Here is a 19,849-nt window from a genome sequence, read left to right as displayed (position 1 = left end):
GCGTCATAGCCCCGCCTTCTCTCTCGTCACTAGGGGCTTCCCCAGGTCCTCAGTCACTAAGCACACACACACACACACACACGCACCTCCTCCCTTCTCCACTCTTAGTGCTCTGATATCCTAAACTTCTCTGGATTCTAATAAAATCTCATAAGAAGGAACTGTCTGCTATTGGGTTCACTCCTATTCATCCCCGCCTGTGACAAGTGAGTATTCTTTGGGGTCCAACTGAACCATATAAATCATGTATGGTGTTAATTAAACACTCTGGGTGTTAATTCATTTATGGCTTCTAATTATTTCTTAAATGTTGGTCATAGAATTCCTTATTTTTTAGACATGGTCTTAAATATTTTTGTTTCCAACCTCTGCAGGAAGCTAGGAACAATTGATTATCCGTGAAAAACTCTTGAGGTGTTCAACTGCAGCTGTCTCTGGGAAAACAACTTGAATCAGCAAGCATAATGTGGTTGTTAATGGTTTTTGTTTATCTCAAATGGATTCATGATTACAGTTAAAGATTTAAATAAAGCTTGAGTGTGGTAAGTGGGTTTATGTGAAATGTGCTTTTATATACAACAATTGATCACCTAATCATTTACAGCTGGCTAACATTGCAATTGTATTAAATGTGTTTGGGACAGAGAGAGTATGCCCTTTATTGGAATACACTGGAGAGGAAGAGCCAGAGACAATCTGCCATCCCAACATCTATGATGGACACCAACACTTACTGATTTAATTCTATAAGAATGACTGTTCTTTGAGGGAATTGAATCATAGTGAATCGAAGCGATATGATTCTTAAGATTGAGTAATCACAATGAGCGAATCGAAAATTGGTCTACCTTTTTATGGCATGAAAATAATTCATGCCTAAGAAAATAGGCATGAAACCACATTCAGCTTATACTTTCCTTACAGAAAAAATAAAACATTATATTTTGAAAGGGGCCCACATACAGTGCTTTTGCTTTAATTACAATATGTGATTTTTCATGGCAGCACAGTGGCCTAGTGGTTACCCTTAGTGCCGCGCTCCTCCAGGATCCGGGTTCGATTCCTGCCTCCGGTATGCGTGTATGAAGTTTGTAAATCAGCATATGAATGCGTGTATGTCTATGTGCCCTACGATGAATTGACATCCCAGATGTACCCCGCCTCGTGTCCTAAGTCTTCTGTAATAGACTCCCAGGGCCGAGTGACCCTGTAAACAGGATAAAACCGTGTAGATGATGAGTGAGTGATTTTCCCTCCGCCTTTCATTATTTACTTATTTTTGTAGATGTTATTTTTGCCTTTATAGAATGTGGTTTTAAGTTTAAGATTTGATTTACTTCTCTTTTGGATGATCTTTTTAATCTTATCACAAAATATCACGTGTGTTTGAATTTATTATGCAATTTCTTAAATGAAATGAAGCATTTACATGATACACATTGTAAAGCAATAATTATAACAATAATAAGTAAATAAATAAATAAATAAATCGTGGCACGGTGGCTGAGTGGATAACATTGTTGCCTTTTATCTCCAGGGTCTGGGTTCGATTTCTGCCTCATGGTCTGTGTGCATGGAGTTTGCATGTTCTCCCCATTCTTGGTGGGTTTCCTTTAGGTACTCTGGTTTCCTCCTCCAGTCTGAAGACATGCAGATTAGATTCAAAAATTTTATTTGTCACATACATGATTGTACAACAGTAGTAAATTGCGATCGCACCAAACTCCAGACTGTGCTGATTATTTAAATAGAAATAAGAAACACTATAATAAAAATAAGAACAGAAGATAATGCTAATTGGCATTCCCTAATTGCCCATAGTGTGTTCAAAACATTAGCTGAGATAATACCAACTAACATGACTTTGAGCTGCCTTTAACTTTACAATTTTAAAATCAGCAGTTTAGAATAATTATGCTTTGCACTTCATGTTTTGGTGGGTTTTTTTTTTTTGGATTTTCCCCTGATTTCCCCCTCAATTTAGTCGTGTCTAATTCCTCCCCGTCACTAGGGGGCTCTCACATTAAGCTACTACTATCACTCAGTTAGGAGGACCGAAGACTATCACGTTTCCTCCGAACCACGTGACGTCGAACTGCTCGCTCGCGCACCATTGAAACATTTGAACTGTCACGCAACATTTTAAATGTCAAGTTTAACTGTTTGGGATGCTGTGACTCAGAGCACTTAGAGGACAAGTAATCTCATACCCTGCAAATATAAAAAGGAATATAAATAGCGAAAAATAATTGGCAGACCAAATCAAAGATATAAATCAACATATATGCTCTATTAAAAAAAAAAAAAAAATATATATATATATATATATATATATATATATATATATATATATCTGTATGTTTGGTTTTAACTCTGGAGAGAATAAAAAAGATCAGTTGTGTGTTTCCTCCGGGTACTCCGGTTTACTCCCACAGTCCAAAGACATGAGCATTAGGCTAATTGGATTTTTTTTTTTATTGCCCAAAGTGTGTGAACGCGTATGTGAATGTTGACCAGAGGTCATTAAAATGGGAATAAATACAAGAGTAGCCAATCACCACTGGCCTCCACGGTTCCTTGTTGGACTGCAGAGGTTCCTAGATGGATGAAGATTAAATAAATAAATACGCGCCTTTGAAATGAGTCGACTCTTTAAAAGAGTCGTTCATATTAAACCGATTCGTGAATCAATCTCTCATCAGTAAACAGTGCGATTCTCGCGCGTCACGATCAACCCAGCATCTACCTGGCTTCTCTTAGCACACTCCCTCTCCTCCAGTGTATTATGTTCTAAGCTATGCTTTCTAAGACCGGGGTCGACGTAAGGCTGCTGAATTAGGAGAAGAACCCGGTGCACACGGCGGTCCGGGCGCAGGGTCCGTCCGTCCAGCTCTCCGGTCGCCCACCGAATACTCGCGCGGGCATAAAGATAACCGATGTGCTCTTCCTCCGAGCTGACATGGCTCCATGGACCGCGTTGTGCCTGCTGCTGGTCACTGCGACACGTGAGTAATTCCGTCTGTTATTTCAGGGATAAAAGGATAAAAAGGGGGAAGCCCGCGGATTTGCGCGTTCTGTTTTATGTACGCGCGCGCACGCTGGCGAGCTTTTCATTGCGTCGCATTTCAGGTTTTTGGTCATTCCTTCAGAGGAAGAAACAAGATGGGGATCTATAACAGGAGAATTTAAGAATGACAAACATGACTATATTTTAGTGCACCTCAGTGTAGGCCTATAAAAGGAATGATGATGTAAATGCCGACAATTTGTCTATGTGGTGGTTAGATTATGTAATATTACAAGAATATGCTTTGAGTATCTCTCTCTCTCTCTCTCTCTCTCTCTCTTTGTGCGAGTGTGTGTGAGATCTGTCGATGAGATGCATCCTTCAGGCATCCTTCAACCTGACACGTGTATTAATGACTTAGACAGATTAGGTTAGACCTTATGTAGCCATGTCTATGAAATCAGTAGCTTTAAGTAAGTGTGTGTGTGTGTGTGTGTGTGTGTGTAAAGAGTTTAGAGTTTAGACATTTGCATGTTCTCATGTGTGTGTGTGTGTGCATCCAATTGTGTTAAACAAGGATGTTAACAGAAAGTCATTGGCAGTATTGAACAAGACAATGAATAATTACTTGTGCAGTGTGAACACTGCAGATGTGGCCACACACAGATACACACACACACACACACACAGACACCACAAAGATGCACACTGTGTTTGTGTGCTGAAGCCCATCCAATTAAGTCAGAAGTGAAATGAAAGGATGACTGAAACAATGAGGTCACAGCCAGTAAGGATTATAAGGCGCATCATATTACATCCTTCATGGCTTCATTCTGCATTCTCCTTCATGTGACTCATTAAAAGAGAATTTAAGGAGGCAACAGAGGCAACGAATGCACTAACCCATGAGGTTCATTAACCAGCATGCTGGGAACAGCTATATTCTCATTAACCACCATCAAGTCTGCAGCACTCATATGGTGAGGGTTAATGAGCTCAGCAGTGTTATCTGTATAGATAGAGGCCTACAATATATTCAGGTTTTTGCGATCCTTGCACATTTAATAGAAACAGGGCAAGATTTTCAATAATGACTATTTTGTCATTTTCTACTTCATTTCCTTTATTCAATCTAGTACTTTTATTTCATTTCAAAACAGAAAAATAGATCCACCTTAACAGATAAAGGAAACAAACAAATACAAAAAAAATAAACATTGCTTATTGATGTTGAGCGTGTCCACAGCACCCTTGCAATATTTCTTCTGCTTAGACAGTACACTTTGCATAATACATGGGCTTGTATGGGCGTGCATGTCATCATCCTTTTCATTTGACTGCCCCGTGAATGCTGCTCGGCGCTTTGAGGAGAAACTGCATTTTTAAGAAGCATCATGCTCAGAAGTGGTAATAAATCAAGCCTGCCTCAAGTGCTTTATCCTAACGTATTTAAATGCATACTACAAATACACTATACACTTATGGTCTATGGCAAAACCTGCACATAAGCACAAAATAAAAATGGTGCCCTTTGATGTATTGACACCCCATTCAGAGTGTACACCACCTCGTGCCCTAAGTCTTTTGGGATCGGCTCCAGACCCCCCTCAACCCTGCATGCAGCATAAAGCGGTATAGATGATGAGTGAGTAAGTGAGAAAATGGTGCAACCAAGTTGTAGCTGGTTCTCTCATCACATGGAAATACATGTGCTGTATTTAAACATTGGGCTTAGGCAAACACGATCAAGGCTGGGCTTTTGTACACAGTAGATAGCGATAACCTGCACAGAAGAAGAGAAAGCCACAGTCAGACAAGCAGCAGAAACACTGCAGAACTCTAGTGAACTATCGAGTGCCAAGCAAGACAAGGCAATCTAAGAGTGGTGTTTTCACAGCCAAAGCAACGATCAATACACACTTTCCCTTCATCTAGATTGGCATCATTGAGTACTCTCATTAAGAGCAATTAGCATCAGTGTTTCAGTTCTGGCCCCGCTGCATGGGTTGTGTGCTATTCAATGCTTTTTCCACACACAGATTGGCAACAATCCTGGACTTACACTGCTTCAAGAGTAGCGAAGATGGATTGTTACAGAGTGATGTATGATCTTTATCCATTATAAATCAATAAGAGGGTCAGACAGGGTCAGTACATGTGTACCACCCAAGGCTTCATCTCTCATCAGTTCTGCTGTTCTCTTCACATAATGCTAAATCATTCTCTTGACATTTTCACGGAGTACGCCAGAGATGAGCGCAGCAGTTTTTAAATGCTGCACATCCCTGTATCTCCTTGTAGAGAAACAAATGTGCCGCAGGAACGTAATTAAGAAGACTCGGATGTCAACACAAAGAATGTTAATGTTGTTATCATACCAAATGTTTCTTGAAGTAAACATCTCAGATATGTATTAGAAGAAACATTTAATAGATAAAATAGTAGGACAGGGTCCATGATATAATTAATCTTGAAGATGGATATCACTGTCCGTCAGTACCATATCGTTGATACAATATGGTACTGATGGACTGTGATATCCAACATGCTTTATCTGCATATGTCTGATTTAAACACGCATTTATCTGCATTTAACTTCAACTGTCTCTCCTTTACTGAGTAACTGAAGGTATGGGGGGATAGGTCACCTTCTGTTCTATATTTATCACAAATTCCATACACCTCAGTGCACACACACTCTCTCTCTCCCTCTCTCTTTCTCTTATTTACACCGACTTTGCACTTTCAAAAGCATTTCTGCACATTGTATACAGCTCTCATTTCTCATCAAAAAGGGACTTCCTATCAAATCACCCTAAACAGATTTCCCTTACATGTCTTTGAAACTGTATCAAATCCATTTCCTTGAATAATCTATAGTCTATTACTAATAGATAATCTAAATTAAAATAATGATGGTGAAATGTGTGCTTTTTTACCATTACAGTAGTACATTGGCATACTAATTTAGTCTGTTCCGGAGGCGAGCTTTTAAGGCAAAAAGTTGTATTGCGAAACGCACTTTCCCATAGGAAGTTATGTTAATGCAGACAATCCATTCCAGCCACACAAAAATATTACCAATATTACCAATTTCCAACACTATAACTATATGTTTGCATTTGAAAACAATCAGAACGTTTAGGAAAAACATGTAAATAAAGTAAAATGTTAAATAAGTAGACATTATACCTCACTTAACCTTAATTTATAATTCCTCTTAGTACCGGCTGCTTTAAAAACTAAACTGAAAGAGGCTCCCTTTTCTTTTTGCTGTTATGCTTGCTAACTTTCTTGGGATTCATCTTGCTATGTCTTTACTAAGTCTTGCACAAAATGCAAAGAAAAAACGCAAAAAAATATGTAAATTTGTTTAAAATTTGCTTGGCCTTTTACTGACATAAACAACTTTTGAAAAGCCCCCAGACGTACTCGGAACTTAGGCAGTGCTCAGTTTCGCTCGGTTCGGTCACTTGTATGCCAACAATGCTTCGTATGCCGAGGCAAATTTATTGCAAAATTTCTGTTTTTAAGGAAAAAAATTCACAGGCAATTTTATATGCTGAGGTGCCATTGTATATTATAAATCTGTAGTATCTGATGCAAACTGATGTTCCTTTTGCCTTCCGATGTTCAGAGCAAAAGGTCCATAAAATATCCAAATGTTTATTGTTGCAACAAAACCTCCCTGTAAAATGAATCTCACACTTAGACAATAGAAAACCTCCCATCAGAGAGGTGACACTAATCATGTTTACCTGTGCCTATAGTTTAGCACTTTCATTTAAGGTTTCTTTTTGCAGTGCGTCCTTGGCTAGAGTCTAGAGTTGGCTAGAGTTAGTGAAACTAATTAAAACACTTTGGATGTTGCTCCATCTCCCTGCATAGCTGAGGATGTCACTTTGTCTTCCTGCTTTACCTTGGATATCACTCCGGTCTACCTGCTTCACAGAGGGTGGTGCTTATTTACCTTGTGCTGCTGAGGGTATATGCTCAGCTTGAGATGTCGCTTCACCTCCTCATCCAGCTAGAGGCATTCCCCCAATGAAAACCTCATCCTGCCACCCCTTAACCCTCCTGCAGAGAGGAGAATATTGCTACTGCATTGCTTGCATGATGGACATTGCTTCCCTGCTGCCTTCACAGTGGCCATTGTGCCATTTCATCATGACTGTAAAAGAACCTCTACTGAATTTGTTTTGTGGCAGAAGCTTTGCAATAATTTGTCATGGCAGCACATTGTTCATCAGTCCCTGCATGTTACATGCCCTGGACACATCTGTGTTATTGTTTTTTCTTAACACCACTCAGGTAGTAAACAGCTCGGATTGTCTGAGTCTTCCAATATTTGTAGATCATGTTTATTTCTTGTGCCTTGTTATTGTTGTATTTGGTTTGCGCTGGTTTTACATCTACTCCACATCATTTGAACACATGTTTTCTTTTGTATAAAATTGTTATTTGATTATTATTATAATTATCATTATGGTGGCACAGGGGTTAGCATTGTTGCCTTGCACCTCCAGGGTCTGGGTTCGATTCCCGCCTTGGGTCTGTATGCATGGAGTTTGCATATTCTCCCTGTGCTTGGTGGGTGTCCTTTACATACACCCACACTCCCTACTTCGGTTCCTCCCACAGCCCAAACACATGCAGACAAATTTTCTTCCCAAAATTGCTTGTAGTGTGTGAATGAGTGTGTGAGTGTGTGTATGTGTTTATGCCCTACAATGGGTTGGTCTAAATTGTACCCTGGCTCGTGCCCTGGGTCTCCTGGGATAGGTACCAGGCGCCCCGCGAAACTGTATACAGGATAAAGCATTATAGACAATGAGTGAGTAAGTGATTATTATTATTATTATTATTATTATTAAAGAACCTGCTGTCCTGACTGTCAGCATTGTTAAAATTAGACCAAGAAAGGCATATTGATATGCCTATGGATATTGTGGTTTTATTTATGAAAGTGCAAGGCAGGCACTTCTTAACAACGTCACCCTTACACTCAGGTGCTGGGATAAATTAACAGAAAAAGAAATTAAGTCTGTTCTGCTTTAATATACAGCACTAAGACACTATTTCAAGTGCTGGCATTGGAATGGTGTTACAGTACATTGATGGCAATAACATGACTCATGATGATGATGATGATGATTAAATGAATGCATTTCATTTAATGCTGTGGTTGGCATTTAAAGCTCAGTCTAGAATGTCAGAGAGGAATTTGATCAGGGTGGAGGGGGCCTTTGATGCTAGCTTTCTCATTTAAATTTGTTCTTCACCAGAATGAGCCTTTTATTGTGCACACAAACACATTAATCTAACCTTAATGTCAGAATGGGAACCATATGAAGATGGTTTACTGAGCTTTTGTTTACTAGACAGATATACCAAATTAATTTCCTTACAATATTCACAAAATTATTTGATTATGTAAGTGATATTCCAGTTTTATTGGTGGTAGTAGCGTAGCGCCTTACAGTAGTTACAGGGTTTTTTTGTTGCTGTCACTATATTTGAAAAGATTTGCTGGGTTTGCTGAAAACCAACCAGCTAAGCAGGGTTGGGAAGACTCACTGCATTGACACTTGATCTAGATGCACTACAGCATACGTAGTGGACTGTAGTTGATTAGAACTCTAAATAACATAAAAGTATTTAGTCCTCAATACGGCAGTGACAGTTTGACGGCCAAGATGCAACCTTCAGTTCTGAAAAATGAAGCCGACGGAAAAGTGCTGAGACGTGCGGTTTTTCGAACATCCACTGGGGGCTGGTTTCAAACACGAGTCAACCCCGCGAAACCGCAATGTTACAGTCTGGTACAAGAACCGTCAAAAGTTATATTAAGGGGAAATTGCTATGCTTCACTTTAGCTAACCAGATAACTGAAATTTTTGTAGTTTTAACTTGCCCCAAGAAATGTATTAGTTGACGCAGGACACTATGTAGCTCCCTAAGCATTTTAGCTAAGCTAAAGCTAAATTTGCTAATTTGTGGTCACTAAGGTAAGTAGGCATGTTCCCAAACCTAGCCCCAAACCTAGCCAATGGATGCAAGGCATCCTTAGTAACAGGATTAGAACTAACCAGCTGTGGGCCAGAAGAAAACCACTTGTTAATGAAACTAATTTTAAAAAAGGCTTTAACTTACCGTACTTTCCGGACTATAAGCTGCGACTTTTGTTACACAATTTCAACCCTGCGGCTTATGCAGAGATGCGGCTAATGTATGCATTTTTTCTAACCGCCGCCAGGGGCGCTCGAGCGGAAAAGGTAAGACTGAGACATGTGATGTCGAGGAAGACGCAAGTCACAACCGCTAATAAACACCATAGAAGAAGAAATTTAACGTACGGTAACTTCGCGCGCTTTGTACATGAATAAAATTAGCATAAGCCTACCCTCATCATGGAAAATGCAAAAAGAAAAGCATATGACGCAGCTTTCAAGTTAAAAGTAATCGAGCTGGCCAATAAAGAAGGAAACAGAGCTGCAGCACGTAAATTTCGCATAGATGAGTCGATGGTGAGACGCTGGAAACGGCAGCGGGAAGAACGGGAGCAATGTAAAAAGTCGAAAAAAGAAGAGAAGCTAAGTTATGTTATGTTATTAAAACATTGAAAACTCTTTTTGTGTACCGTCTTTCTTTGTAAATATCCCATGTTTCAATGTGGGCACATGCGGCTTATAGTCAGGTGCGGTTTATGTATGTACTAAATGGTTTTTCCTTTAAAAGATGTACTAGGTGCGGCTTATAGCCAGGTGCGGGTTATAGTCCGGAAATTACTGTACTAGGGAGCATAAAGATTGGATTTGACAAGCCTGCTGAGAGAAGCCCAAACAAGCACACACAACCTATGTATTTTCCCCTCCCAATTCCAACACATCCCATATCTTCTCACTTTTTTTCCTATAACATGTATAGTCTGAGCATATGTGGTCAGACAGACCCAGGCTCAGAAGAAAGTGAGTGCGCCACAAAAATAAATCATGTCCAAAGTGCTATCGATCTAAAACCTTTTATAGTGCATTTAAAGAGAGGAAATCATTTTAGAGAGGAAAGAAAGAACGGAGATGTCAAAAGTGTTCGGTGACCATGCCTTAAATTTGCTGTCATCAAATTTTTAAGAACGATTCAGTTAAACTGTCCCGATAGCTATCAATAAATTACATGCATCTTTCTATAAATCAAAGGGGGAAATATTAGTAGCTGAACATCTTCCTACTGTTTTAGACTATCAGGATAGAGGGAAAAGCTGACAAATTAGCAGTACACAAAATACGTTAACTAGGATCCGTGCTAACTGAATGAGAAAATTAAGGACATTCTACTACTGAATTGTACTTTTAATGAGAAAGGAAAAAACAGTGAGTGCTCACTTTTTTTTTCTCCTACGAGCTTGTTTAATGAAATGAGATGTTAAATGAATTCACAAAATAATGCAAACCAATGCAAAATAATGTTCTTCACACAGTTGTGTAACATGTCTTTGTATAATGTTTCTGTGGCCTTACAATTTCTCTCTAAGGAAAAAAAAACTAAGGAGACCAAACCTGTTTGAACATGACATTGCCCCTGTGCATAAAGAGAGCTCAACTAATGTTGAAGTGAAAGAAACCGAATGGCCTGCACAAAGCCCTGACCTCAGCCACAACCAACACCTTTGTGATGAACTGAAATTTACTGTGTGCCTGGCATTCTTGAACATATACTGTAGATCTCAAATCACTCAAATGCTCTTGTTGCTAAATAGTTCCCACATGTTTCTAAACCTAATGGAAAGCCTTCGCAGAATAGTAGAGGTTGAGGTAAATTGAGGATTAATCTGGAATCTGAAATCTAAATCTGTGCAGGTTGGGTGTCCACATATTTCTGGATATCTACTGTAGGTTCTCTTATTTTAAGTTTTAAAAGCTTTACAGCTCTGTTAATGGCTAATGCATTAAGTTAAGACTTCATTAATGCACAGTGAAATTCTTTCCTTGCATATCCCAGGTTGGATCTCAGTAATTTGACATTACTGAAAACGTGTTTAGAACCATTCAAAATTTTATCTGAACCTGGAAGGATAGTGCTGAATCGTCAGTTTTATGAAGTAATGAATGGAGATCACTTGGTGAAACTGCATGGTAAAAAAAAAAAATCAAAAGTAAAAACCATAGCTATGTTTAATAGTGAAAGTAAAAGCATTTCCATATGTGCAGTAGACAATGTGATAAGAACTCTACAGGACTAAACAGTAGTGTAGTTGTTAGTGAGACTGCTGTAATAAAAAAAAGGCCTGAATGTGCTAAGGAGCATAAAGATTAGACTTTGGAGGAATGGAAAAGGTCATGTGATCGGATGAGTTTTAATTGATCCTATTCCAGTGTAATGGGTGCATCAGGGTAAGAAGGAAAGTGATCTGGGGTTGCTTCAGTTGGCCAGATCTAGACTCATCAGTGTTATGTGGCAACAAAATGAGTCCAGCTGACGACCTGAATATACTGAATGACCAGGTTCAAACATCAATGGAGTTTTCCTTCCCTGATATTTTCAGTACTTAAACTGTGAAAGAGTGGTTCTGGGGTCACTGTCACACATGGACTGGCCACCACATTGTGTGCTGTAATCAAAGCTGAAGGTGACTGAATGAAATCTTTGAGTGTGCGGCTTTTTTTGGACAGGCAGTGTATGTATATACGGAATGTGGATGAAGCCACATTCCCAGATGTGATGTATGAGCTATCAGGTTAGTGTAGCACTGCTTTTGAGTGTTTGCCCACCGTACATTACAGCATTAATGGGGTTCTGCTAATTGTCCCAGGCATAAGCCAGTGTCCATTAATTCACTAATGGAATTTCCGTCTGAAACAACACCTGAATTCTAATTCTATGAATAAATCGTAAAGCTTTCAAGGCCTGGTTAACATTCAACGATTTACTTTACCCTTCTTTCAAAATAATTTTACATTAACGCAACTACATCAGACCTAATGAATGATATAGACAACAAATGTTTGATAGATGTCATAGTTTTGGTTAGTATGTTTCTCTTGGACTGTTTTTGGGTTTCTAGTTGACAAACCAAATGCAGTTGTGCTAGGGAGCAATGTAATCCTGGACTCACTGACTGGCCCAGTGAGTATTGGAGGTCGTAAATCTTAAAACATACATCATGAGGCATGCTTTATTTGGAAACATTTTTATGTGACCTTTTTATCTGTTCCAGGAAAGCCTAATGTTGATTTATACCCGTTTCAGATTTCCTGATTATACTACTGTATACTCTATTCAATAGTAATAAGCTAGTTATGTCTTTGCTGAGGCAAGACAAAGCAATGCAGTAACATGATGAACTCTGTGGTTCAGACCTTTTGGGCCTTTTGTTTTCTGATCAATTCTTAAGAAGCGGCCTTCTACTCGCTGATTTAATAATAACTCAGCGTTCAGTTTTCCACTGTGAGTTACAGGAACAACCATTTGACCGTTAGATTAATCTTTCCTCATGCATGTCTTTATGGACCATCTTTATGCACTTGGGGATTGTAAGGCTTGGATGCAGCTGCTCGGCCATGGGAAACCATTTCATGAAGGTCTCTATATACTGTTCTTGATCGAATCTGAAGGCCACATAAAGTTTGGAGGTCTGTAGCTATTGACTCTGCAGAAAATTGGTGACCTCTGTGCATTATGCGTCTCAGCATCCTCCGACCCTTCTTTGATACTCTGTAATTTTATGTGGCCTACCACTTCGTAGCTGCTGAGTTCCTGTCGTTCCCAATTGCTTCCACTTTGTTATAAGACCGTTGACTGTTTGTTAAAAACAGTTGACTGTGGAATATTTAGGAGCCAGGAAATTTCACGACTGTATTTAGTGCATAGGTGGCATCCTATCACTGTACCATGGTGGAATTCACTGAGCTCCTTAGAGAAACCCATTCTCTCTAAGGTTTGTAGAAGCGGCCTGCATGCCTAGGTGCTTGATTTTAAACACCTGTAAGAATGGAAGTGATTGGAATACCTGAATTCAATGATTTGGATGGGTGAGTGAATCCTCCTGCCAGTATACTGCAGTGTACAGTATATGAGACACTATAATATCTGCACTACAAATTTTGTAATATGTGTTTATTAAGTCTGCATTATTATGTTCAAAACCATTCACGATTTCCAAACGTACCTTAAAAATGAATAGATAAATAACATTAAATAAGAATAATTGCATGTCTGTGAAGAAAGCAACATGTTACATGACAGAGCAGTTGTTAGATTCTCGGTTTTGCATAAAAATAGAAAGTGCCCAAAGATATCATTTTGAAATCGGTTATTTGTGTAACAACCTCAACAGCAACCTCATTTCCTCTCTCATTTTGTTCCAACCACTCGAAAATTTAAAATAATTATTCAAGTATTCTCCACCATTTACATTTACATATAGGCATTTGGCAGACGCTCTTATCCAGAGCGACTTACATTTTTTATCTCATTACACATCTGAGCAGTTGAGGGTTAAGGGCATTGCTCAAGGGCCCAACAGTGGCAACTTGGTGGTTGTGGGGTTTGAACCTGGGATCTTCCGAACCGTAGTCCAATGCCTTAACCACTGAGCTACTCCTACCACCGCCAGTATACTAAATCAAACTGGTCAGGTACAGGGACTGGCCTAAAAATAAGAGGCCAAAGCCTGCCATAAATGAGTGTAGGTGCATATTATTCACAAGTTCTGACGCGTGTCTTTAGTTACACAGTGTCACTGACGACATCAGACGTTTCGTTGATTTCTTTGTCTCTTGTTTATTTTCAACATCAAAAACAACGGTTGTTACAGTTTCTTGCATTAATCCACTGTAGTCACGACAAGTCGCTTGCTGTGTTCAGTAGCTTCGATAGATTACAGTTACAACAACTTAATTTACTGTATTCCTTTTAGCTTACTGTCTCACGGTCAAAAGCTTGTGTGCTCCACACCTTTCTGTATTCTTCCGTGTCTTAACAACAACTAACAACTAACGTGCGTGATAGACATGGAACTGCATAACTGTGGGATGATATCACAGAACAACCCATGAAATGATGTCACAATACAAATTATATGTATGATACTTAATGCTTAATGCTTAACTAATAAACTGAAATAAGATAAACATAACAACAAATCACAAGAATGAAATATGGCCCTTACAATGAGAGTCGAAAAAGACCTTCAGTAAGCTATTCATCAGGACAACATTAAAATTACAAGAAAGTCCAGCTGTTTGGAAGCGAAGTATATGAAGAAATTAGGGGTGTCTCCGATTTTGCACAACGTTGTACATACTTGGTCAGTTTTGTACACCTGGTTAATGAATCCCTATGTGCTTTTTAAACGCTGTCTCCCCTTCCTGATGTAGTCACTGTATTGCTTCAATAATAACCTTCCATATTCCAGGAAGGATTTCTGCTAGGTTCTGGCGCGTGGCTTTAAGGATTTGCCCATTCAGCCACCAGAGCACTAGTGAGGTCCAGCACTGATGTCGGGTGAAGAGAGCTGGAGTGCAGTCAGCTTTTCAGTTCATCCCAAAGGTGTTTGGAGATGTTGAGGTCAGGAAGCCACTCAAGCTTACTTAGTGCACATGGGCATTGTCCTGCTGGAACATGTTTGTCCCCTTTTATTCCGGTGAAGGAAAGCTGTCATTCTAGAGTATACAAATACATCCCATATGAATGAATGACTGTAGGAGGATGTATTCTACCTCTAGAACCATGATATGTTATAAAAGCTCCATACAAAATTTCTTCATGAGTCTGACAAATCAAAATGTGGCAAATGATGTGTGATAATTGGGTATTCTGTGCAAACTGAACATCTCAGCTGTCTAAGGCCAGAACAGAGGAGATGCTGTAAGGGTTAGTGAGGAAGCTGAGAGTAGAGATGCAGAGCATGACAGTGAGAGATGCTAGTTTATGGTGCATGATTAGGCTCTTCATTGATCTGCTGTGTAAAGCCATCACTCCTGCCTGCTGAACAGAGAGAGAGAGAGGAGAGAGGAGGAAAAGGGAGACGCCATTGATGGCCAAGGAGAGAAATGAAAGAGCTAGGATACATACTTTATATTGACTCTGAGCATGAATTAGCCCTATATGTGAGTGTCCCAGCGGATGCCTTTTGGACTGGACCATATGCTTCGTACTGCCTTGATGAAAGGGTGGCTTTCAGTTGGAAGAAAAGATAAAGATAGTGAGAGATCTAAACTGCCAGCTTTTATCGATAGGCTGCACGGTGGTGTAGTGACTAGCACTGTCGCCTTGCACCTTCAGGGACCGGGTTCGACTCAATTCCCGTCTTTGTGTGCATGGAGTTTGCGTGTTCTCCCCGTGCTTGGTGGGTTTTCTCCGGGTACTCCGGTTTCCTCCCACAAGTCCAAAAATATGCAAGTTAGGTTGAGTGGCGTTTCCAGATTGCCCGTAGTGTGTGAATGAGTGTGTGAGTGTATGTGTGTGTGCCCTGCGATGGATTGGCACCCTCTCCAGGGTGTACCCTGCCTCGTTCCCTAAGTCTCCTGGGATAGGCTCCCACGACCCTGAATACAGGATAAAGCGGTATAGAAGATGAGTGAGCGAGAGAGTGAGAAACATATCGATTAGATATATTGGGGAATGAAAATATCACAACATTGTTCGCTTGTTCTTACAAGTTAGATTTGTATTTTGAGTTGTGGATCTCATACACTACATTTTGTGCAGCCTGCCAGTAAGAGTTAGTGACTGAGTCTTACAGTGTAAAATGGGTGAAAAGAATGGCTTCTTTTAATCCAAATGACAAAGCGATTGTCTAAGTAATTGTAAAAATATAAATTGTAATTCTAGTGTTCAAATAAATTATGCTTTTTGTGTACGGTACAGTATGCTGATTATCTATTAACGTGTAAGTAAATTGTGCATTGCCTGAGTTTGGATATTTTTCATAAGGAAATCAAATATAGATTTGTTAGCCATATTAGGTATAAAGCTAATGAGCCAGACAATGAAGCTGTGGGAAAGAGTAGTGAAAGCTAGGTTAAGGGCAGAGGTGAGCATTTGTGAGCAGCAATATGGTTTTATGCCTAGAAAGAGTACATCAGATGCAGTATTTGCTTTGAGGATGTTGGCGGAGAAGTACAGAGAAGTTAACAGGGAGTTGCATTGTGTCTTTTTAGATTTAGAGAAAGCGAATGACAGGGTGCCAAGAGAGGAGCTGTGGTATTGTATGAGGAAGTCTGGAGTGGGAGAGAAGTATGTAAGAGTGGTGCAGGACATGTATGAGAGCTGTAAGACAGTGGTAAGATGTGCTGTAGGTGTGACAGAAGAGTTTAAGGTGGAGGTGGGTCTGCATCAAGGATCGGCTCTAAGCCCCTTTTTGTTTGCTCTGGTGATGGACAGGATGACAGATGAGGTAAGACAGGAGTCCCCATGGACTATGATGTTTGCAGATGACATTGTGCTCTGTAGCGAGAGCAGGGAACAGGTGGAGGAAAATTTGGAGAGGTGGAGGTATGCTCTGGAAAGCAGAGGAATGAAGGTTAGCCGCAGCAAGACGGAATACATGTGTGTAAATGAGAGGGACCCAGGAGGATCGGTGAGGCTACAGGGAGCAGAGGTAAAGAAGGTGCAGGATTTTAAGTACTTGGGGTCAACGGTCCAGAGCAACGGAGAGTGTGGAAAGGAGGTGAAGAGGCGGGTACAGGCAGGTTGGAATGGGTGAAGAAAAGTGTCAGGTGTGTTGTGCGATAAAAGAGTATCAGCGAGAATGAAAGGAAAGGTGTACAGGACAGTGGTGAGACCAGCAATGCTCTACAGCTTAGAGACGGGGGCGCTAAAGAAAAGACAGGAGGCAGAGTTGGAGGTAGCAGAGCTGAAGATGTTGAGGTTTTCTTTGGGAGTGATAAGGATGGATAAGATTAAGAATGAGTTTATCAGAGGGACAACCCACGTTAGATGTTTTGGAGATAAAGTCAGAGAGGCCAGATTGAGGTGGTTTGGGCATGTTCAGAGGAGAGATTGTGAATATATCGGTAGAAGGATGCTAAGGTTAAAACTGCCAGGCAGGAGGTCTAGAGGAAGACCAAAGAGGAGATTTATGGATGCAGTGAGAGAGAACATGAAGTTAGTTGGTGTGAGAGAAGAGGATGCAGAGGGTAGAGTTAGATGGAGGCAGATGATTCGCTGCGGCGACCCCTGAAAGGGAACAGCCGAAAGACAAAGAAGAAGATAGGTGCAAGGACTGAGTTGTACACACTTTTGCCTTCAGGACTGCCTTTGTTCTTCATGGTTTAAATTCAAAAAGGTGCTGGAAATATCCATTAGAGGTTTTAGTCCTCATTGACATAAAGACATGAATCACACAATTACTGCAGAAATATCATGATGCGAATCTCCCGTTTCACCACATCGCAAAGGCTCTATTAGATTAAGTTCTGGTGATTGTGGAAGCTGTTTGCGCGTAATGTTTAAGAATCCATTTTGAGAGGATTTTAGCTCGTGCAATGGCACATTATTCTGTGGTCATACAGTGATGGAAATGGGCAGCAGCAATACTCAGGTAGGCTGTGGCATTTAATCGATGGTAAAAGGCCCAACACGTGCCAAGAAAATATCCCCTACACCATTACTTCATGACCAGCCTGAACTGTTGATACAAGGCAGGATAGATTCATGCTTTTTTGTTTCCACCACATTCTGACATCTGAAAACCCACCAAAATCAAGACTTAAGACCAAGCAACATTTTTTCAATCTTCTAGTGTCCAATTTTGGTGAGCCCATGCATGACTGTTGTCCTAGTTTCTTGTTTTTAGTTGACAGGAGTGGCACCCGATGTGGCACCTCATCTGCGTTAGGGTTTGACGTGTTGTGCATTCAGGGATGCTCTTCTGCATACCTCAGTTTAATGAGATGTTATTTGAGTAACTGTTGCATTTCTATAAGCTTGAACCAGTCTGGCTATTCTCCTCTGACCTCTGGAATCAACGAGGCATTTTCACCCGACATCTGTTGTTCAAAGGAGATTTTCAGTTTTTCAGACCTCTGTAAACCCTAGAGATCGCTGTTTGGGTAAATACCAGTAGATCAGCAGTTTCAGAAATACTCAGACCAGCCAATCTGGCACCAACAACCATCGCAAATTCAAAGTCACTTACATCACATTTACTCTCTTTTAAAATGAGTGTACATACTGTCTACTGGCCACCGATTGACAGATTAGATATTTGTGTTAATTACCAGTTCACCTTTTGTTTTGTGTTAATCTTTAGTTTACCTTTATTTTTATCTAATGAAGTAGTCGGTGTGTATGTTGACAATATGTTATTAATAAACATCTCTTTCCAAAAATATACTGTATTGTTTACTTGTTGCAATTAATGACAATTTTTGCACCTTAATGTTTGCTAATTCTTTTACTGTTAACTGTTACTCAGCTTGATAACAGGTTGGTGTTTCCATTTAGGTAGCCAAGGAGCTGACACAGAGGAGCGGCTCGTCGAGCATCTCCTAAATCCTGCTCATTACAACAAATTGATTCGGCCAGCAACGAATGGCTCGGAGTTGGTGACTGTGCAGCTGATGGTCTCACTGGCGCAGCTTATCAGCGTGGTGAGTACAACGTTCTTTCTTATATGACCAAACATGCGTGAAACATTTCTACATAATATGCATTACTTTAAGTAGTGATGAAGTGGAACCTCGGATTGCGAGTTACGCGGTTTGCGAGTGTTCCGCAAGACGAGCAAAGATTTTTAATAAATGTTGATTTGAAAAATGAGCAAGTCTTGGTTCACGAGTACTGAGTATCATGTATCACACATGCGCTTCTTGTTTTGACGCTGAGCGTCATGTGATCACAACTGAGCCAATGTTTTTTCTCTCTCTTGCGCTGCAGAATTGTGGGTAATCATCTCCCCCACTGGGTCTTAGTGTGCGTCTCTTAATGGTACAATCAACATCCGTGCACGAGTGTACTGTTTACCATAACACTGTGGCCACGTGCATGTGCATAAAACATATTTTACTTTGTGTTTGTACGCGCATGTGTACAGCACGTGTGTACTGTTTGTTATAACACACCTGTGTGCGCGCGTGTAAAGCAAAAGAAAGTCTTATTAGAGAGGTAAAAGATCTATTTTCTCTTTCTCTGTATTAACATGCCATTATGGTGTGCGCGTGCGCCATTGGGTGTCCATTCACATGCACACACTTTTTCCTCTCGCCTTTACACACACACACACACACACACACACACACACACACACACACACACACACACAAACACACTTTGTTCCTCTAATGGAAACACTGCTCTGTCGTGATTCTTTTCAAAGGTAAAGGGCAGGTTAAATTGTTTTATTTTTACTCTACAGCAGTGATTCCGTTAGTGTGTCGCTTAATTGAGTGTCATTAGAGAGATTTCTTGTTTATTTTTCTGATAAAACAGCATTTTCGTTGTGTGCGGGCATGTGTGTGAAAAGAGTGGAGGAAGGGTAGCTGTGTAAGACGAGAAGGGGAGCTTACTTTAGATTCACACACACACACACACACACACACACACACACACACACACACACATATATATATACACAGTGCCTGCGCACACAAACGGAAACACTTAACAGTCGGGATTTATTTTTTGCTTTTTTTTTTTAAAGGTTAACTTCAGGTTAATTTGGTTCATTTTTATATTTATTTATATTTTGTATAAAAACATTTTTTGTATGAATTATTTTTATGTATTTTTTTTTTTTGGAGGGGGCTTTGGAACGAATAATTTGAGTTTCCATTATTTCCTATCGAAAATAAGAAATATGAGCCCAGTTCTGGAACAAATTATGCTCATAATCCAAGGTTC

At 40.0% G+C, this 19,849-nt stretch overlaps 1 protein-coding gene across 1 annotated transcript in view; it reads left to right on the top strand.

Annotated features, from left to right (window-relative positions):
• Positions 1-2,720: 2,720 nt before the first annotated feature.
• Positions 2,721-19,849, top strand: part of chrnb2 (cholinergic receptor, nicotinic, beta 2) — a 29,479-nt gene continuing 12,350 nt past the window's right edge. Inside the window, exons 1-2 of the mRNA XM_053495215.1 lie at positions 2,721-3,005; positions 18,455-18,600. Of these exons, the coding sequence (XP_053351190.1) occupies positions 2,960-3,005; positions 18,455-18,600 (192 nt within the window). The 5' untranslated portion in view covers positions 2,721-2,959. The remainder of the gene's footprint in view (positions 3,006-18,454; positions 18,601-19,849) is intronic.

This window comes from Clarias gariepinus, chromosome 4 (assembly GCF_024256425.1).
Source record: "Clarias gariepinus isolate MV-2021 ecotype Netherlands chromosome 4, CGAR_prim_01v2, whole genome shotgun sequence".
NCBI lineage: Eukaryota > Metazoa > Chordata > Actinopteri > Siluriformes > Clariidae > Clarias > Clarias gariepinus.
This window is presented reverse-complemented; position numbering and strand designations above follow the sequence as displayed.